Genomic DNA, 22224 nt, shown 5'->3' with positions numbered 1-22224 from the left:
AGGACGAGTGAACCAGATGTGTCTTTACAACCATCAATGATAGTTTCATGGTCACCAGTATTGAGACTAGCTTTTATATTGCAGATTTTATTAACTGAATTTAAATTCCATCAGCTGCCATGGTGGGATTTGAACCTATGCAGCCAGTCCAGTGACATTACCATTATGCCACTGTCTTCCCCTGTAGGACAGCAGACACAACAGTTCTATCCCCATGAGGGTACAACTAAGCTTGTAACCACTGTACATCTATGCTGTCAGTGTTCATTCATCCAATTACTGTTTCATAAATAATTTCAGCAGTTTATAGTCTATGTAACAGGCTAGAGAAGTATTTATTCCACCGCTTTCTGAAACGCCATGGCTTCCCCCTTTTTTGGTTACGTGAAAAGTGCCTCGAGGGCAGTTAGAAGTAGTGATGCTGGCGGAAGGATTATAAAAGTGACAGCATTGTGGGCTTGAATGTGTCTGAACATCACTTGACCAATTCTGAAATAATAACAGTCCTTGGTCAGTGGTGCCCAACTAGAAGAAATTATATATTAAAGTCTAGAAGACAATTGATTTTTTTTGCAGAAGGCACATTGGCTCTGGTCTGAAGTGAGCCACATCAACTAAACCACATGATTGCTATCATACATCAGCAGGCAATCCTTCTCTAATTTAAGGCGTCTTTTCAATATTATTTATACACATTTGACTACTCCTCTCCCTGAGGTTCTTATAACTATGGATGCAGTAAAGGCTTTTGATAGAGTGGAATGGGACTACCGTTTCTTCACTCTTCAAAAATTTGGATTTGGACCCATTTTTATAAAATGGACAAAACTATTGTATTCTTCACTGGTCACTTCAGTACATACAAATAATACCCATCCTAAACTCATTAACCTCCATCGAGCTACCAGACAAGGATGCCCCCTTCCACCCCTACTTTTCGTTATTGCTATTGAGCTCCTGACAATTTCACTGCGGACCTGTGGAGATACACAGGGTGTTATATGGAGTGGAGTCGAGTAGAAACTCTCCCTGAATGCTGATGACCTGCTTCTTTACATCTTTGATCTGGCCTCCTCTCTCCCATGTATTTTCTCTATTCTTGAGCAATTTGGTCATATTTCAGATTTTAAAATTACTTTGCAAAAGAGTGAAATTTTTCCTATTAACTCTATTGCAATGAGTTACCTCCTTTCTTCCCTCCCCTTCAAGGTGTCAGTAAACAGTTTTAAATATTTAGAAATTTTAGTTCCTCGAGCCCTTGGAGACCTTTTAAAGCTCAACTTTGACCCTTTGTTGGAACATATGAAGCAGGATTTAGCACGTTGCTCTAGCTTACCTCTTTTTTCAGTTGGTCATATAAATTCTGTAAAGATGAATATTTTGCCAAAATTTCTATACTTATTTCAGTGCATTTCATTGTTTATTCTTAAGCATTTTTTTTGTTGTTGCAATAGACCAATTAATTTCTTCCTTTATTTGGAATAAGAAAACACCTGGAATTCGTAAAATTTTTCTTCAAAGTCCCAAGCATTTAGGTGCTTTGGCACTGCCAAATTTTCAGTTTTATTATTGGTCTGCTAATATTGGTAATATTTCTTTTTGGCTTCATTCAGACCCGGCTAGTTTAGCGTGGGTGCAATTGGAGGCAGCCTCCTGTCAAACCACGTCTCTGCTTGCCCTGTTGTGCTCCTCCATTTCTTTCTCACCCAGTCACTTTTCTTCAAACCCTATTGTTATACAGTCACTTAAGATTTGGACCCAGTTCAGAACACACTTTGGGCTGCAATCTCTCTCTTTATACAGCCCTATTAATGCAAGCCATTCATTTCCACCTTGATTAGGAGATTCTGCCTTTCAAGTCTGGCACATGAGAGGCATCAAAACCCTTGCTAACGTATACATTGATAATAGTTTTGCTTCTTTTGACTCTCTCTCTTGAAAATAGGATCTGCCCCACACACACTTCTTTCGCTATTTATAAATCAGAGATTTTGAGTGCAAAAAAAACACCCAGTTTCCTTTATTGCCCCTAAATCACTGATAGATATGGCAGAATTAAATCTTTTGTTAGGGGGTTCAGTTCCAAATTGTATTCTCTAATTGTTTTACTACATTGCCTTTGCTTTCTACCTTAAAAACTCTTTGGGAGCAAGATTTTGACTCAGACTTATCAGAAGATAACTGGAAGTCTATTCTCTCTTGTGTACATTCCTCACCTGTATGTGCAGGACATGGGTTGTGTTATGACGCAGCAGTTGGTAAAGGCTGTTATTTAAAATCCCAGAGGGAAACATTAAACAACTGTCATAACCTATTTTTTAAGTAGTCTTTAAGTTTGAGATGCAGCTCTCAATTCAGGAATCAGACCACCAGTTCTCGAGAGGTTTTTATATCAAATTACATGAGACACTTATTAATTTGCACAAGTTAAATATATACACATGGCTACAAATTGCCACGATCGTAACTTTTAACAAATCCCCAAACTAACCTCCACTAAGGCAACAGCAACCCATAGACAATTTAAGCAGACAACAGGCAAATTTTCACCTTACAAATTCAAAGTGAGGCTCCCTTTAATTTGGTTCCCTTGCAGACACAGTGGTAGACTTACAGGCTTTGATGTTACATGCTTCTACTCTGCACACACAAAACTGCTGTCTGTTATACCCAGCACATCTCTTTGAATGTAAATTCTCATTATCTCACCAGCCCCTTTGAACTCCATCTCTCCTAACATAAAACCCCTTTCATAGTACCAATTTTATTAGTAATATAATCATTGCTTGGTCTCTTCTAACTAGGTGCCAGATTTCACTCCCCCTTTTGAATGCTTTATTCAACAAAATGCAAATGAACTCTACCTTACTGTTCACATCTCAAAACTACCATACATCAAAGCACCCAGACTAGCTGGCTTTAATCCAATTAAGACATACCCACAGACTAAACCTCTATTTAAAGAAAAAATTCCAACAATATTAAATACATTGATAACTTCATGACAGGTTACTACAATTTAAAATCTTACATCACATCTATCTATCCAGGCAAAATTATCTAAGATTTATCCAAATTTTGATCTAACCTATGATAACTGTCATACTGCCCCAGCCCCTCTAATTCATATGTGCTGGTCGTAAATTGGCTTTGTTTTGGACAAAAAGTTTTAGATCACTGTCATATTTTCAATAGCAACATTAAATCTGCTTCTATTACAGCACTCTTTTTGGTGTGGAACCAAATGGCACCCCCCTTACAAAAATTCAGACTGATGCACTTGCCTTTTCAACGCTTTTGGCTAGATGTATTATTCTACTAAATTGGAAATAGTCTGCCCCACCTTCTTTTACTAATCGGATATGTCATCTTATGCACAATTTCAAACTTGAGAAAATAAAGTACACTATAAGAGGCTCCACTGATGGATTTTATGTAACTTGGCATACTTTCTTTGATTACTTTGAGGAACTACAGCTCTCTACTTACATACAACCTAATTAGGGTCAGTTATATGAATTATATCAGGTGAAACTATATCTGACCTATGATTGTTGTTCATTTTCTCCTTATTTATTGGGGATGGGGAGAGTTTTTTTTCTCTTTCCTTTTTTCTTCTTCCTCCTACTCCTCTCTTCCTTTCTTTCTCTTCCAAATGTACGTGTATTGAATTATTGCTGTACTGTAAGCTTTTTCTTGTACGGTTACTCATTAAAAGTAAATAAATAAACCACACACTCCAGGGGCTAAAATACACAAGCATCTTCCTCTCCAAAAAACCACACACATTATGGACAGTAAAGGAAAAGGGTACAAAGGTTTCAGTTCCCTCCTGGCCATGCCATAACACCACTAACAGATCAGAATCAAGTTCTGTCGCCATACCTTGTGTAGTTGAGAACGATGATAGATAATTAGGTAATTAACAGGCGGAAGAGACTTCATTACCATTACTATTACTATTTCCATCCTTAACGATTGAACCTAGTATGTTTTCAGCCACAAGTACCAAGCAGATGGTCTGTTTCACCTCATACCATATCGGTGCCAGTGTTCAGCCAATCAGTTTGCACCAATATGACATTAAGAAATGGATGACTGCATCAGACTCTCGGCACTGACACCATCCTGCCTGAAGTGTTGAAGATCACAGCATAATTTATTAGTCATTCATGGGATGTGAGCATTGATGATATTTTTGCCCATCCCTTATTCAGAGGACATTTAAGAGCCAACCACAGAGTCCCATGCAGGCCAGAACAGGTAAGGACAGCAGAATTCCCTAAACCAGGTGGGTTTTTACCACAGTCAGGAATGGTTTCGTGGTCATCATCTGACTTTTAATTCCAGATTTTTATTGAATTCAGATTTCACCATCTGCTATGGTGGGATTTAAACCCAGGTTCTCAGTATTACCCTGGGCCTCTGGAATACTAGTCCAGTGACAATACCACTACGCCACCGCCAGCTAAGCTGTTCTAATGCAGATGCAGTAACAACCCAACAATGTGACAAATAAGCCATGTATGTCCTATTATAAAAAAAAAATCTGTCCAACTGCTGGCTCTCCCCAATCATCAGTAAAGTGATGACGGGAATCATCAATCGTACACCATCAAGTTACATCTGCTCACCAATGACCTGCTCGCCAACACTTAATCTGGGTTGTATCAGAATCACTCAGCTGCAAACCTCATTACAGCCATGATCCAGAAATGGATGCAAGAGTTGAATATGAGGTAAGAGTAATTGCCCTTAACATTAAGGAAGCATTTTACCAATCATAGAAAAATGAAATATAATGGGGGTGTGAGGGCAGAGTCACAGGGAAGTCCTCCAGTGGCTGGGGTGATAAATGACATTTGGGAAGATGGTTATGTTTGGGGTGCCCTGGACCCAGCCATCTTTAGTTTCTTTATCATTGACCTTCCCTCCATTTTGAAGCTGAAGTGTGGATTTTATTGATGATTCTACAGTGTTTAACTACATTCGTAATCTCCAAGAATGAAGCCTGCAGCGGAACATGGATGCCAACTAAGCTTGGGCTGACAATGGCAGGTAGCATTTGCATTATTAAGTGCCAAGCAATGACCAACTCAAATAAAAGGCCCAATCATCTCTTCCTCCAACCTTCAGTACTACTAGCATTGCCCAAACACTCACCATTATAATTGTAGGGCTGACCAATGATTAGAAACTTAGCTAGGCCAACCTTTCCAATGCTGGCTAGAAGAGCAAGAATAGAGCTGGGTTCTCTCCTGACAAGTGCCTCACCTTCCTCTCTTAGCCTCTCCTTTATCTACAAGGCATGAGTCGAGCATATAATTAAATATAGGTATTCACCACTCACCTGAATGGCTGTATCTACAACAACATTCAAGAAGCTCAATAGAATTGAGGACAAAGCAGTTCACTTCAACTATTGTACCACAAGATTCCATATCTGTTTCACCAACCACCAGCGTACTATTATTCTTAATGATGCACTACACCAACTCGACAAACTTACTTCACCAGCTCCTCCCACTGCTGCTGTCTATACTGTCAAGAAAAACGAGAGAAGCAATGTCATGTGACACCATACCCTCCAAGTTGCATGTTACGCAGACTTGGAAATACAGCGCTGAATATACCCTTGTTCCTTCATCATGGGGTCAACATCCTAGAATTTGCTAGCTAACCGCTGTGGAGCAATATGAGCACTAGGGACACAACAGTTGAAGAAAAAGGTCCACCTCCATTTTCTCTGGGTAATTGGAGATGGATAATAAATTTAGCCTTTCTGGAATCCAGTGAACATTTTTTAAAATCCATTAATAAAACAGTATTCACGCTCTCAAACTCCAACACATTCCAGAAGCCAGCATGAATGGCAGCTCAGCTCTTCCACATGATTGTCTTTAAATGTCAGCCTGTTTCTCTTAAGCCATGAGGTTCACTTTGATTTTTTAAACAAGTCTTCCTTCTTTGGATAAAACAGAAATTCCCTAGAGCTCCATGCACATTTTTATTTCCCACCACCAAGTAAGGATCATTGCCCTACAGACATGTTGTAATCAGCAGAACCTCTTCAAAGTATACCAACGCACATTAGGTTCTTCCTTTCTTCTCCCTGTCCAATTCACATTGAGACTGCCAGCAAGGTCCCAACTGGGCTGATCTTCCTGGCCTTTGAACAGCCCATATAACAAGGGATGTACAGACTGGAGCTTAGAAAACTTAGTTTTCGTTTTTCAAAATGTTTGCTACGAGGAATCTTCTTGACTGATTTCTTTCCCCTCCCATCATAAAGGCTCTGACTCCGATTTTGGCAAGTTTACAGATAAAGTCAGAATGGAACAAAAGCTCCAAAACCTGCTTCTAAAGTACATCTTTCAATATATGACCTAGCCTTTCCTTCTGCTATGGCTTTTTATCCACCAGTTGTTTAATACCTTTCCCAACGCTAAACCCCTCGTTTCAGTAAGAAACATACTCAAACATAATTATTGCAATAGTAAATCACAATACATGACCTGTCCTTCTGATTTTATATCCAACTCTTTGATGGAGTTATGGAGTACCCATAGTTTCAGTAATGGCTTGTGTGAGATGTGAAATTCTACACTTTAAAAATAAAGTGGAAATGGAACTTATTTTAAAATTGTAATAATGCCCCAATAAATTTAAAATCCTTTTGTGAACATCATGCCGTACATAGTATATTAACAGTTTACATCATTCACTGAGCTTGAGTGATACTCCAGTAATAAACCATAAGATTTCTGACTATATGGTAAATATTAAACTGTGCACTGTGCATTTTGTTGTTAAATTGCTGGACTGGTCTCATGTTTGCAGTCTAAATCTTTGGCTGAGGTGTAATTTGTAACTTGTCTGTGTATGTTGTGATTTACTTTCATCAATCTCGCCCTCTCAAATCTAATAAAATTATAGTTTTGTAATTTACTCCCTGATGCTCTTTATTCCTTTCATACTGTACTTGTTTTGGTGGAAGTGTGTGATAAAATTGAAAATAAAAAGTGTGGGAAGAATATACTCATTCTACATAATCTCATTTTAGACTAACTACAATGTAAGACATCATTCAACTAATGCATTACTGAAACCAGTTCCTGCATTGCAGCTGAAATAGGCTTCCCTCTCTGCAGTCTTGAACAAACCCATTTATTGCAACTTTTACCCATTTTTATTGAAGTTGCAGGAAATGGCCCCAAGAAATATATATATATATTTCTGTCCAAGATTGCCCTGCATTGCTGAGCTCTTTGTCTTTTCCACGTTCTCCTGGTACAAGGCTGAGTGCACAAGAGTGAACGTTAAGAACTTTTCATTAAAAAGTTCACAAACTATTTACAATGATAAAATCTGTAGTTTGCAAGCTGTTGTCTGCACTGGTTGTCATTTCAAAGCTTGTGGGATTTTTTTTTTTGAGAAAGCCCCTAACTGAAACAAAAACCAAATCTCCAGGTTTCTGGGAGGGGAGTTGTAAATTGGAATTCCTGGCTGTGACATCAGACTTCTGAAAAATCAGCCTGCGGCAGAGGTTGCTAGGGAAATGGAAGATGAAAGGTTAAAATTCAGCCAGTGGTCAGGACAGACACACAACTCTTGAAAGGTTCTGTTTTTCAACAGGCGAAGAACAGTTCAGACAGGCTGTGAAATGGTGTGAATGTGTGAAAAAGCTAAAAAAAAACTGAAAACCAGAGACTGGGTTTCGCAGCAGGGATAGTGAAATAAAGTTACTCCCACCGCTTCAGATTTTACCAGAGCTGACCGTACCAGAGTGTAATTGAGTAGTCTGATGAAGGTGACTCTGGGTAAGTTATGCCATCAAGACTGTCGTGAACAGAGCTAAGGAGGTTCTGCAGAAGCATGGCTTTTGGTGTTAATCATATTCGTGTAATTGACAGAGTAAGATCAGAGGTTACTTAGTGCCTGACTCCTGTGAGTAAAGGGATGGAAATTCTGTGGTTGAGTTTATTGCTATACATGCTGAAGGGACTACTGAGAAATCTGAGAGACCTATCTGTGTTGTATTGGCTATCTAAAGTGTAATTTATAGTTTCTACTTAATACAATTTGCCTGTTAGTTCATGTTTAATTTATATTCATTTTGGTTTGATTGCTACAGTTAAAGTTTAAAAAAGTGAAATTTTATGCATTAGTTTCTTCCATTGGGGTTGTTTGGAAAGTTTGGTTCCTTCTTGTCATTGATCTCCAAGAGGCTCGTAACAACCGGCAGTCATTGTGTCCATTCTACCAGATCGAGGCTGTCACTGCTGTGAACAATGAGATTGAGGAAGCGAGAGGAAAAGCAGGGATTTGCCTTCAACATAAAAAATTACCATGGTTATGTCAGAACCATGCAGTACAATCTGAGCTAACTTTGAACTTTCTTCACACAGTTAAGAGTACAAATAACATTTTATTCAGCTGAACTCCATGTATTAAATGAGTAGTTTGAATGAGGATAAGTGAATTATTGTCTTACAATTCAGGGATCCATTTAGATGTACCTGATGGAAATCAATTGAAAAAGAAACATTACTTTCTTAGTTTGTAGTTCCCCTGAAAGTACCAGATTTAATCACTGGTTTTCCTGAATTTATATAGAGAAACAACAGGGATGCTTTATGTGGTTTTGGCGTCCTAGAGCTAGAGAAGAGGAAACATTTGCTGATACCTTCTCCTAAATGCTATCCAATGACTCATAGTTTGTACAGATGTGTAAATTTTCTCTTATGATTGGATAAGCCTCTCACACTCTTCTCAGTTTGCAAATTTAAAATGACCATCTGGTTGAGGCACAAGAGGCTGCTGGCATATGTGAAATAGCTGCCACCTTGAGAAGCAGTGAAAAGGAAAAAATATATTCCTGAATTTAAAATTTTCGTATCTCATTTTTGTATGTGTGAAATGAAGGGTTCCAGCGTAGTCCAAAATCATGAAAATCTGGGTAATTTTCTCAACATATTCCTAGCCATACTTTTAACGAAATAGAAAATAATTTTGAAAAACCAAAATGTGACACCAAGCCACATGTGATATTAGGTCAAATGACAAAGCTTAATCAAATAGGTTGATTTTAAGGAGGAAAACAAGGTAGAGTGGGAGAGAGGTATATAGAGGGAATTCCAGAGCTTTTTTGGGGCCCAAGGCTCAAGGCCAGAATTAGAGGAGTGCAGATATCTTGGAGGGTTGAGAGGCTGGAGGAGACAGCAAAGAGAGGTGAGGCCATGGGGGGATTTGAAAATGGATGTGAATTTTAAAATTAACATGTTGCTAAATCAGCTTGCTAGGCACTGGTGAAAGGGACTTGTGGCATGTTAAGAGATAGGCAGCAGAATTTTGGGAGACCTCAAGTTTACAGAGAACAGAATGTGGGAGACCAGCCAGGAGTGGATTGGAATTGTCAACTCTAGAGGTAATGAAGCCATGAATGATGGTTTCAGTAGCTGAACCATAAGAGAAACCAAAAATTTGTCTACCTTCACCTTAAATATATTCCATGATGGAGCATCACTCTGGGGTAGAGACTTTCAACCCTTTGAGTGAAGAAATTTCTCCTCATCTCCTAAATGATTGTCGCCTTATTCTGAGACTGTGCCCCTATTTCCTAGATTTCCCAGGCAGGGGCAACAACCTCTGTTTCTACCTTGTCAAGCCCCTTCAGAATTTTGAATGAGGCCATTTCTCATTCTTCTAAACTCCAGAGAAAATGGGTCTGATTTACGGCTAATAACGGAGCAATTAAAATTGGAAATTCTCAAGAGGCCAGAATTAGATAAGTGAAGATATCTTGAAGGGTTGTGGGGCTAGAGAAGATTACAGAGATGGTGTATGGCCAGTCCATGGAGGGACTTGTAGCATGGAGTTTTGGGAAAAACGGGCATCAATTTTTTTTTATTCATTCAGGGGATGTGAGCTTCGCTGACTGGGCCAGCATTTATTGCCCATCCCTAGTTGCCCTTGAGAAGGTGGTGGTGGGCTGCCTTCTTGAACTGCTGCAGTCCATGTGGTGTAGCTACACCCACAGTGCTGTTAGGAAGGGAGTTCTGGGATTTTGACCAGTGACAGTGAAGGAACAGCGATATATTTCCAAGTCAGGATGGTGAGTGACTTGGAGGGGAACTTCCAGGTGGTTGTGTTCCCATCTGTTTGCTGCCCTTGTCTTTCTAAATGGTAATGGTCATGGGTTTGGAAGGTGCTGTCTAAGGATCCTTGGTGAATTCCTGCAATGCATCTTGTGGATGGTACACACTGCTGCTACTGTGCTTCAGTGGTGGAGGGAGTGAATGATTGTGGATGTGATGCCAATCAAGCGGACTGCTTTGCCCTGGGCAGTGTCCACCTTCTTGAGTGTTATAGGAGCTGCACTCATCCGGGCAAGTGGGGAGTATTCCATCACATTTCAGACTTGTACCTTGCAGATGGTGGACAGGCTTTGGGGAGTCAGGAGGTGAGTCACCCATCGCTCTTGTAGCCACAGTATTTACATGGCTAGTCCAGTTCAGTTTCTGGTCAATGGTAAGCCCCAGGATGTTGATAGTGGGAGATTCAGTGATGGTGATGCCATTGACCATCAAGGGGCGACGGTTGGATTCTCTCTTGTTGGCGATGGTCATTGCCTGACACTATGTGGCCTGAATGTTACTTGCCACTTGTCAGCCCAAGCCTGGATATTGTCCAGGTGTTGCTGCATTTGGACATGGACTGCTTCAGTATCTGAGGAGTCATGAATGGTGCTGAACATTGTGCAATCATCAGCGAAAATCCCCACTTCTGAGTTATGGGAGGAAGATCATTGATGGAGCAGCTGAAGATGGACACTACCCTGAGGAACTCCTGCAGTGATGTCCTGGAACTGAGATAACTGACCTCCAACAACCACAACCATCTTCCTTTATGTTAGGTATGATTCCAACCAGCGGAGAGTTTTCCCCCTGATTCCCATTGACTCCAATTTTGCTAGGGCTCTTTGATGCCACACTTGGCCAAATGCTGCCTTGATGTCAAGAGCAGTCACTCTCATCTCACCTCGGGAGTTCATCTCTTTTGTCCATGTTTGAACCAATGCTTTAATGAGGTCAGGAGCTGAGTGGCCCTGGCGGAACCAAAACTGGGCATCTGAGCAGGTTATTGCTAAGGAAATGCCACTTGATAGCACTGTTGATGACCCCTTCCTTTACTGATGATGGAGAGTAGGCTGATGGGGTGGTAATTGGCTGCATTGAATTTGTCTTGCTTTTTGTGTACAGGACATACCTGGGCAATTTTCCACACAGCCGGGTAGTGTTGTAGCTGTACTGGAACAGCTTGGTTATGAGTGCGGCAAGTTCTGGAGCACAAGCCTTCAGTACTATTGCTGGAATATTGTCAGGGCCCAGAGCCTTTGCAGTATCCAGTGCCTTCAGCCATTTCTTGATATCATGTGGAGTGAATCGAATTGGTTGAAGACTGACATCTGTGATGCTGGGGAACACCAGAGGAGGCCGAAATGGATCATCCACTCGGCACTTCTGGCTGAAGATTGTTGCGAATGCTTCAGCCTTATCTTTTGTACTGCTGTGCTGGGCTCCTCCATCATTGAGGATGGGGATACTTGTGGAGCCTCCTCCTCCAGTGAGTTGTTTAATTGTCCACCACCATTCACGACTGGATGTGGTAGGACTGCAGAGCTTAGATTTGAGCCGTTGGCTGTGGGATCACTTAGCTCTGTCTATCATTTGCTGCTTATGCTGTTTGGCATGCAAGTAGCCCTATTTTATAGCTTCACCAGGTTGACACCTCATTTTTAGGTATACCTGGTGCTGCCCCTGGCATGCCCTTCTGCACTCTTCATTGAACCAGGGTTGATCCCCTGGCTTTATGGTAATGGCAGAGTGGGGGATGTGCCAGGCCACGAGGTTACAGGTTGTGCTCGAGTACAATCCTGCTGCTGCTGATGGCCCACAGTGCCTCATGCATGCCCAGTCTTGAGTTGCTAGATTTGTTCGAAATCTATCCTATTTAGCACGGTGGTGGTGCCAATTGAGGGTATCCTCGATTTGAAGGCGGGACTTCGTCTCCACAATGACTGTGCGGTAGTCACTCCTCCGATACTGTCATGGACAGATATATCTGCGGCAGGCAGGTTGGTGGGGATGAGGTCAAGGACATTTTTCTTTCTTGTTGGTTCCCTTGTTACCTGCCACTGACCCAGTCTAGCAGCTATGTCCTTTAGGACTCGATCAGCTCGGTCAGTAGTGGTGCTACCAAGCCACTCTCGGTGATGGACATTGAAGTCCCCCACCCAGAGTACATTCTGTGCCCTTGCCACCTTCAGTGCTTCCTCCAAGTGATGTTGAACGTGGAAGAGTACTGATTCCTCAGCTGAAGGAGGTTGGCACGTGGTAACCAGCAGGAGGTTTCCTTGCCCATGTTTAACCTGATGCCATGAGACTTCATGGGGTCCAGAGTCAATGTTGAGGACTCCCAGGGCAACTCCCTCCCAACTGTATACCACTGTGCCACCACCTCTGCTGGGTCTGTCCTGCCGGTGGGACAGGACCTACCCAGGGATGGTGATGGTGGTGTCTGGGACATTATCTGTAAGTTATGATTCCATGAGGATGACTATGTCAGGCTGTTGCTTGACTAGTCTGTGAGACAGCTCTCCCAATTTGGCACCAGACCCTAGATGTTAATAAGGAGGACTTTGCAGTGTCGACAAGGTTATGGTTGCCATTGTCGTTTCTGGTGCCTCGGTTGATGCCGGGTGGTCTGTCCTGTTTCATTCCTTTTTTGTCTTTGTAGCGGTTTGTTACAACTGAGTGGCTTGTTAGGTCATTTCAGAGGGCATTTAAGAGTCAACCACATTGCTGTGGGTTTGGAGTCACATGTAGGCCAGACCAGGTAAGGACGACACATTTCCTTCCCTAAAGGACATTAGTGAACCAGATGGGTTTTTTTTTCACAACAATCGACAATGGTTTCATGGTCACCATTAGACTTTTAATTCCAGATTTTTATTGAATTCAAATTCCACCATCTGCTGAATGTGGGCCCCTGGGGCTTTACCCTGGGTCTCTGGATTACTAGTCCAGCGACAATACCACTACACCATCGCCTCCTTTACCCTCTCCCAATTTGGGAGGAGCCAACATTTACAAGGCTTGGAGAGAAAAGGGATGTTACAGATGGGATAGTTATAAGAACAGCAGGGCCAAGGGGGTTTTCTTGGGGGGGGGGGGGGTGGTGATGCCATATTTAAAGGAGAGAGGGAAACAGGGTTGCCAGTTTGAGTGTAGCTATTCCAGATTTTTTTCTCTATATATGATGTCAACAATTGACCTTTGACCTACCATTTCCAAACTCGTGCACAATAAAGTCATTTTTTTAATAGTTTAGTGTGGGTGAGGGTTGGAAGGAGAGTACTTATTCCACCAATATCTTTTTTAATGTAAAGTAGAAGGAACAATACAGAAAAGGGGAAGCAGAAGCACACCTGACTTCATTCCATTCAAGTGGTTTTTTTCTCTGCAAATTATCCCTATGGTCCAAACAGTATGGAGCTTCAGTCACTACTCTGTTTGCATTGCATGTGTTAGGGAAGCAGTATCTGGCCAGCTTGGACTCTGTTACTTAAATTGAAAACCCTTTTCTCATTTTTCCTGTCGGGCTTCAGCTAGAGAGGCTAGTTCGTTAAATGTAAAAACCTTGTCACCATTCAGTGTAAAAATATCGAATTGCTTCTGATGTTTAGGTTCCCTCAATTCTCCCTGTTGCATCACAGTATTTTGAAAGATGCGGACAGAGATATGTTGTCTGGTGGGATCAATGAGTATGTTAGAACATTACCTAATTTCAAGATATCACATTCTAAAACTTTATTGCATCCAATGTCTGAAACTTGAAGCCATTCGGATCTAACCGAGGCCTAGGCCAAGTGAAAATCAGGCTTAGGTGTGTCTTGCCCCAATGATCATAACTGGCTGGTAAAATACTAGGAATCCTTATATTCAGTCGTATGGCCATTACTGCTTCTGACTAAAGCTTCCGAGCTTAAAGTTCTCTCCTTCCATAATGAGCAAGTGGTATTCTATGGAATCATACTTTTGATTGAGGAAATAAAAATCAGCCGAGGAAACACTTCTAGGCTGGGTGCACTGGTGGGATTGTGGTTTAGAATTTTCCATAAAATTCCAGGGCGTGGTCTGGTGGTTTCCAGCCAGGAGTAGTTGAAAGTTCAGACAGTTCAGTTGCCCAGCCTTCTCGCTTGCTCCTTTACCCCCTGGTTGGACGATTCCTTTGTTCGTTCTTCTCTCAGGCGGTGGGTCACATGGTCAAGATAAGCTCAGCAAGGGGAGATGCAAAATCAGGGCGAGCTTGAGAGAAAGTTTCATTAGATCACTAACTCCTCCCAGTTCTAGTTCTAGAAGGCCATCAATCTAAAATGTTAAGTTTGTTTCTCTTTGCACAGTTGCTGCCTGACCTGCTGAGTATTTCCAGCATTTTTAATTTTAATTTCGAATTTTTAGCTCCCATTACTTTTTGGTTTTTGTTGCTTTATTCCAATGCAGCCCTGGCTGACCATTCACCCTCCATAAATTTCATCTCATCCAAAACTCTGCTGTCCATATTCTATCCCACACCAAGTCTGACTCATCCATCATCTCTGATCTTGCTGATCTACCGTGACTCTCATTGCCTGAAACCTCAAATTTCAAATTGTCATCCTTATATTCTGTTTCCTTTATGGCCTTATTCTTCACTATCACTGACACCACTTCCAATCTTGCAACCCCTCCGGAACTCTAATTGTTTATGACTGTTGCTTTGTGTTCCCCTGTCCCCACCGACCCTACCTCATTTGTAGTTTTTTCTTACAATTTCCCTTCCTTGTGTTGACATGTTGCAGGTTTAAATAATAATAACTCTTAAATGCAAGTGTATGTGATTTCCTTAAATTTACCTTGACTCTTGGCAGAAACCTGTTCTGCTTTTTGACTTCAGAGCGAACAATGCTGACAGTGAAGTGGTGAGAAAGCAGCAGAAATCAAAAAGGGAAAAGAAGGGGGAACTGAGCAAAATAAATAATAATTGTTCTATAAATGATTCAGGTTCATGTACATCAGTTACAATGCTGTTAACAGTTATATCTGACAAAATAGTCTCAATGAATTTATCATTGACATTGATCATTGCATTCCCTCTTACAAAAGCATTTACTACATGACAGTTGTGAGATATTATTCAACCAAATGCTTTACCAGTGATAATTTTATTGAAGCATTTTAAAAGTGAACTTGGAAGTCACAATGTATACAGTTAAGCTATAATATTCCCAAATAATTTCTCCTGTCTACTTGACTTCTGACTAGCCTGTTCACTGATGGTCATGTGTCTCCTTTTCATAAAGAAATGTGCAGTAACGCACCGAATATCTGGGCTTTGGGACTTATGTATAACGTACACGACAGTGTTTTCATGCCAGATGGGTGAGTGAGCCTCAGCCAATTGATGGGGTTCTTTTACTGCAGAATTGATAGAAATAAATGCTCTCCAGGCTGGTTTTAATAATCTCTTCGTTACTTTTGGAATTCTGCACTTTATTCAGAAATACAACAATTAACCTCTGTGCTTGTTCTAACTCATGATGAAGCACTTACTTAGAGAGGGAGGTTTATCAGACCTCTGAGTTTGCAAATTGACACTTCAGATATTTTGGGTAGATTGCAATGATCAAACTTTGGTTATAATACACTTAAGAGTTATGTGCTGTTCTGGTCACCCTATTATAAAAAAGATAGAAGTATTGGAGAGGATGTAGAGAAGATTTGCAAGGATGATACCAGAAATATGTGGATATGCATACTGGGAAAGGCTTGACAGGCTGAGTTTCTTTTCTCTTCAAAAAAGATGAAGGGGTGATTTCATAAAGGTCTTTAAAATTATGAAAGGTTTTGCTGGAGTGAAGATAGCCTGTTTTCACTTGTGGGGATGAGCATAACTGGAGGTCATCAATATAAGATAGTCACCAAGAAACCCAACAGATAATTTAAAAGAAAGCCCTTTACCCAAAGAGTGGTGAGAACGTGGAACCTGCAACCATAGGAGTGGATAAAATGAATAGTTTTTTTATTCATTGATGGGATGTCGCTGTCTAGGCCAGCATTTATTGCTCAACCATAATTGCCCTTGAGAAGGTAGTGGTGAGCTGCCTCCTTGAACAGCTGCAGTCCATGCGATGTAGGTACACCCACTGTATAGATGTATTTAAGGGGGAAAATAGACAAGCATATGACGGAGAAGGGATTAGAGGGTTACGATGGTAGGTTTAGATGAGAACAGATGGGAGAAGGAGCTGGAGTGGAGCATAAACTCCAGCATGGACTGGTTGGGGCAAATGGCCTGTTTCTCTGCCATATATCCGATGTAATCCTAGGATGAAAATGGCACTGATTTTGTAATGTAAAGCATAAATACTGGATAATAAATTATATTCCATAACTTTTGCCACAGTAAAGATATTCTCTTTTGATATAACGTTGAGCAATATGGCATATAGTTAATTGAGTTTTTTTTGTGCACATTAGGCCCCAGCTTACCATCTAATTCTGGAAGGTATTCTCATTTTGTGGATAGTAAGGTTACTTTTCTCCAAAACTTACAAACTTCAGGAGCGTTCCGACCTGACAGAAAAGGTAATCAGTAGAATTTTTTTAAAAATCTATTGCACATCTTGGTATTGCAATTTCTCATATTTATTCTACATTGTGCCTTTTCTGCCAGGAAAAAGAAGAACTCATTGAGGAATGGCAGCCAGAACCACTTGTCCCGCCAATATCAAAAGACCACCCTGCCCTCAACAGTAACGTTGTCTCGGGGTATGTAATACACTTTGGGGCTATGTTACAATTTTACTATATTCGCTTCTAATTGTGCATATGTTATACAGTGCTCAAAAATTTAACCTGTTTGAAATGGTGTTGTCTTAATTTTTGTTTTTAACAAAATTATATGGATCAGTGGAAAAAGCATTTTTTTGTAATGTTATTTTAAAGCACATTTTTCTTAATGGCTCGCTGACTAAAGGTATTACATGGCATAAAAACAAATGCTGGAAAAATTCAGAACAAGGGTCAGTGCTTTGCGAAAGCAAACATATGCTTTACAAGCCCACTGACCCCCACAGCTGCATCGACCCCCACAGCTCCTCACACCCTGCTTCCTGTAAGCACTCCATCCTGTCCTCCCAGTTCCTCCGCCTCCGTTGCATCTGTTCTGATGATGCTACCTTCCAAAATGGTGCTTCTGACAAGTCTTGCTTTTTCCTTAACTGAGGGATCCCCTCCACTGTGATTGACAGAGCCCTCAACTGTGTCCGACCTATCTCTCGCGCCTTCGCCCTCACCCCTTCCCCTCCCTCCCAGAACCATGATAGGGTCCCCCTTGTCCTCACTTTTCACCCCACCAGCCCGTGTTCAAAAGATCATCCTCTGCCATTTCTGCCAACTCCAGCATGATGCCACCATCAAACACATCTTCCCCATACCACCTGCCCCCCCTCCCCCACCCTCCCCAAACCTCTGTCAGCATTCCGTAGGGACCGTTCCCTCTCTGATATCCTGTTCCGCTCTTCCATCACCCACAGCTCCTCATCCCCTTACCATGGCACCTTTCCATCCAACCGCAGAAGGTGCAACACCTGCCCCTTTACCTCCTCACCAGCCAAGACCCCAAACACTTCTTTCAGGTGAAACAGCGCTTCACTTGCACCTCCTTCAATTTGGTCTACTGCATTCGCTGCTCCCAATTGCCCTTTGGGCAGACTGGGTGACCGCTTTGCGGAACATCTTTGCTCAGTCCGTAAGCATGATCCAAACCTTCCTGTCGCTCTCCATTTCTACATGCCATCTTGCTCTCATGTCCACATGTCCACCCTTGGCCTGCTACAATGTTCCAATGAAGCCCAATGCAAACTCGAGGAACAGCACCCCATCTTTCGGTTAAGCATTTTATAGCCTTCCAACTTAACATTGAGTTCAGCAGTTTCAGACCATAAGCTCTCCCCTCCATCTTTTTTTAATCAATTTTTTTTCTATTTTTATTTGCATTCATTTTCATTTTTTATTTATTTATTTTTTTCCCCAGCCATGTGCCCCCTGCACCCCCACCACAACCCTGTGCCCCCACAGGGCCATCTGTCACTTGTTTCTTATGTTGTGCTTTCACAGTGCACTGACCCTTTCCCTCCAAGTATTATATGGCATTTTGCTGAGCCAAGGAGACTGAGAAAGTCTCAAAAGTAAACCCTGCCTGTGACACTAGCTGATCCCAGCCAGGATTGCGTTAAAAGCACGGCAGCTGGCTTTAACCTCATGGGCTGGGAGCCCTCTAAATCTCAATTAATCTACAGTGCCTTGTTGGTCCAGAATTCTCTCTGATCTCCTGCAGTTAAACTTCTGTAACTTAATTGGACTTTCAGCTGCACTTCCAGCAAAGGATGGCTGGGACACTTGAAGTCTTCTTATGCCTGTAGAACATGGACCCAGCTTGGACTGCTGCCTTCAGAAAAGATTGAGAAGCAAATTGCAATTCATATTAAAAATATTCCTTCCCAGTTTATGGTACTGGTTCACAGTGTTGTGATATGAGACTTTCTCTCCGTGTTTTACACTTGATCGCCTGAATTGCTTGTCATTAACTATTTTGCATTTTGAACCACTTCTCTTGGATTGGAATTTGGTTTCAAATAAACCTAAATTTCTTTTATAATTTTATATATGATGTAAAAGGTTTGTGCCTTTTTTGTCTGAGCTTTATCAATTTCAGTGAATTGTTTCTAACTTTATTTTTTATTATTTTCAGCCCTCCAACTCACAACATAGTGGTTAATGGTAAAGAGTGTATAAACTTTGCGTCCTTTAATTTCCTTGGCTTGCTAGATAATGAAAAAGTAAAGGTGAGTTTAAGTCTGTATTAATCTAAGGAAAATATGCTTTAGAATAAACTTGTGGATTATAAAAGGGCGAGGAAAATTGAAGTGGTAATTCTTAACAAAAACCAATGTCAAAATGAACTCCCATTGTAATGTAAATGGTGAATGGGACTTCAATGAGGGTCAACTAATCTTAATATGAGATTCGAGATTGGGTACGAAAGTGTCTACAGCAAGATGATTACATGCTATGTTTCTCATTACAGTTTTCTGATAATACAAAGTTTTAGTTTGAAAATGGAATCCTATAATTTAAATTTAGATGAGTAAACTTTAAATTATAATTTAAATCAACATTTTTAAAAAGTACATTTTTCTTTCTATAGAATGTAGCTTTGGCTTCACTGAAAAAATATGGTGTTGGTACATGTGGGCCGAGAGGGTTTTATGGAACATTTGGTAAGTTAAAGTTATTTGAAAGCCAATCCAAATTGTATTTTTAAGATACGGATCACATTTTATCTTCTTGCAAATCTGTGTAGTAGTACTTTTAGCAGCTGTCATTACATCATAAGTCTTATTCCAAATTTACTTCACAGATGGAGGTAGTCTGAATAAAATGGTAATACCAGTGCGAGCAGAAGCACAGACTGCTCCTTGTAAAGGGGCTTTCCTTAGTCCCTAGTGCAAGCAATGGCACAGGTTCATCTGACATTGAAAGTGTGGCTACAGATTAGGCCGACTCTCATCTTTCTTGCTTGTGTTGGCAATGCATTTGAGTTTAGCTCTGTTCTGATCTTTGCTTGGTATCAGAAAAGTTCCTGGCTATACTGACTAAAGCATTAAATTAACTTGTGCAATTATCCACTGTTCCCAAATCTATTCACTGTGTAAAGGCAAATTCACCAGCAAGAGTACTAGGATATTTTCTATTGAAAACAGTTCTACAATATAAATAGGCTGTTCATTTATTCTTCGATTATGAATCGTTATTGAATACAAACAGAAAATGCAGGAAGTACTCGGAAGGTCAGGCAGCATTTGTGGAGATAGAAATAGAGGTTGGTGACGTTTCATCAGAATTGGGAAAGGTTAAAAATGTAATAGGATTTAAGCAAGTGAAAGTGGGAGGGTGGGGAAAAAGAACAAAATGGACGGTCTGTGAGGGGTGGAAAACGGGAGAGATTAAATAACAAAAGAGTTGGTGGTGCACGACCAAAGGGACTGATTATGGGAAAATAAACAAAAAATGTCTAGAGAAGGTACAAATAGCAGAATGATGAACAACTATTGTCTGAAAACCAAAACAAGAAAAAAACAGAAACCTGCGAAGAAACAGGGAACAAAATGGGGGTGGAGATTATGGTCTGAAATTGTTGAATTTGGCTGCTGTATTTCCTGCATCACAACAATGGCTATGCTTCAAAAGTACATCTTTGGCTGTAAAACACTGATGTCCTGAGATCATGAAAGGTGCTATATAAATGCAAGTCATTGTTTTTCTTTCTGTGGTCCAACGAATCCTTTTTATCAATTGATATTGGCCCAATCTTCTCTACTCTGCTTTTCTTCAGTGTCACGACCCCCATAGAGACCATTAACTTTTAAAAAGATATTTGAATTCCCAGTGACCGATTTAAAGAACCGCACAAGATTCCACATTTTAAAACTTTTTCAGTAATAAACAAACTAAAATCAACATTGAATGAAGAAGGTATTAGTTGCCTACGAAGTAAACTACAGAACAGGTATTCCTTAGTGTCATGACCATAAAAAGCGTTTCCTCAAAGTGGTCTGTGAACTAAGAGTGTGTGTGTGTTGCTGAAAGATACTTGAGCAAAAGTGTTGAAGTTATTAACTAAAATATAGATAAAGATTAAAATGCAGATTAAGGAAAAAATATACTTAGAGACTGACCTGAAATCTCATCTTTGTGAGATATCATTGCAGGCCTATTACTTGAATTCCTTCTTTCTGAAGTGAAGGGGTTGAAGCTTGAAGGTTGGTTTTGCAGCTATGATATGTTGGGAATTCGAAGAGTTGCAGTTTTCTTTTGTACGTAGACTCAATAGGTGGAGCAGATGCTGGAAGAAAGTAATAGGCTATTGTCCTTTCTGGAAACTGCAGGTAGTGACGATTGCCTTTTTTTTTCTCAGCAGACTAGGGATGGCTTGCTGGATGCCCTACTCTATAACTCCCAGTGGCAGAGAGAAACACAGCTCTCACATGATGTTCATAGTTCAGCTGAGAGCTGTGGGCTGGAACTGACTTCCTGAGGTCTTCTGGATTCTCTGCACACTGTCACACAAAATGCCTTCTTACAGCCGCCTTTATAGAGTTCATAAACACAAAGCTGGCTTCTATGTTAATTTTTAATAAGTAATTGTTTCAAACAAGCAAGGGAGTTAATTATGTTGAGGTTCTTTGAAGTTCCTGTCTCATATTCCCTTAGAAGCCAAAGGGTTTTCTTACCTTTTAGAGTATTCAATGGACATTCCTGGAGGAGTCTTTGCATTTTAATGACTCATTGTAGCCAGCTCTAGAAATGAGTCTAACAATGTTTGAACAAACGCAGAAAGGTGCTAGGTTGCCTGTTTATACTTCCATTTTGGAAAAAAAGGCTTTTAAACTCAATTTAGGTTTGAAAACAGAAATGTACCTTTTAAAATAGTCATCCTTAAAATCTGTAGTATCATAATATCATGTTCATGACACTTAGAAGTTTCTTAACACGACCAATAATCCCAGGGCACATTTATACATTATACCATACTATCTACAGAAATGTAGTCCTGTTTTTAAAGTCTTGAATCCCCCCCAGCATTTCAACAGGCTCTCTTTCCCCTCCTACATCAGGGCAAGTATTCCAGGGCCCTTTAAAAGTCCCTTCACTTAATCTGCTTGAGTATAACCAAATTGATTTCAAGCAGCAAAGCACCCTGATAAAAACAAAAAACTATTGCGGATGCTGGAAATCCAAAACAAAAACAGAATTACCTGGAAAAGCTCAGCAGGTCTAGCAGCATCGGTGGAGAAGAAAAGAGTCGACGTTTCGAGTCCTCACGACCCTTCGACAGAATTGAGTATAGTTAGGAGAGGGGTGAAATATAACAAGGCAGAAGAGACAGGTGGAAATCCTGTCGGAGAACAGAGCACTACTACTTCAAGGAAGGCATTTCTTGAAGAGAAGTGGCAGTCAATTAAACACAGAGATAAAAACAAAAAACTACTGAGTTGACTACTGTCAACTCGCAGACACTTCCTCCTGCCTCTCCCTGGACCATGACCCCACCACTGAA

At 40.7% G+C, this 22224-nt stretch overlaps 1 protein-coding gene across 6 annotated transcripts in view; it reads left to right on the top strand.

Moving 5' to 3' along the window:
- sptlc1 (serine palmitoyltransferase, long chain base subunit 1) overlaps positions 1–22224 on the top strand; it is a 53447-nt gene that overhangs the window by 3486 nt on the left and 27737 nt on the right. For 4 of the 6 annotated variants that reach the window (XM_078568805.1, XM_078568814.1, XM_078568828.1 and 1 more), the window contains exons 3-7: positions 12799–12897; positions 16581–16688; positions 16777–16871; positions 18856–18949; positions 19312–19384. In XM_078568805.1, the coding sequence (XP_078424931.1) occupies positions 12799–12897; positions 16581–16688; positions 16777–16871; positions 18856–18949; positions 19312–19384 (469 nt within the window). The remainder of the gene's footprint in view (positions 1–12798; positions 12898–16580; positions 16689–16776; positions 16872–18855; positions 18950–19311; positions 19385–22224) is intronic. The other 2 variants (XM_078568832.1, XM_078568839.1) reach the window with 1 other exon arrangement.

This window comes from Cetorhinus maximus, chromosome 2 (assembly GCF_964194155.1).
Source record: "Cetorhinus maximus chromosome 2, sCetMax3.hap1.1, whole genome shotgun sequence".
Classification (NCBI taxonomy): Eukaryota; Metazoa; Chordata; class Chondrichthyes; order Lamniformes; family Cetorhinidae; genus Cetorhinus; species Cetorhinus maximus.
This window is presented reverse-complemented; position numbering and strand designations above follow the sequence as displayed.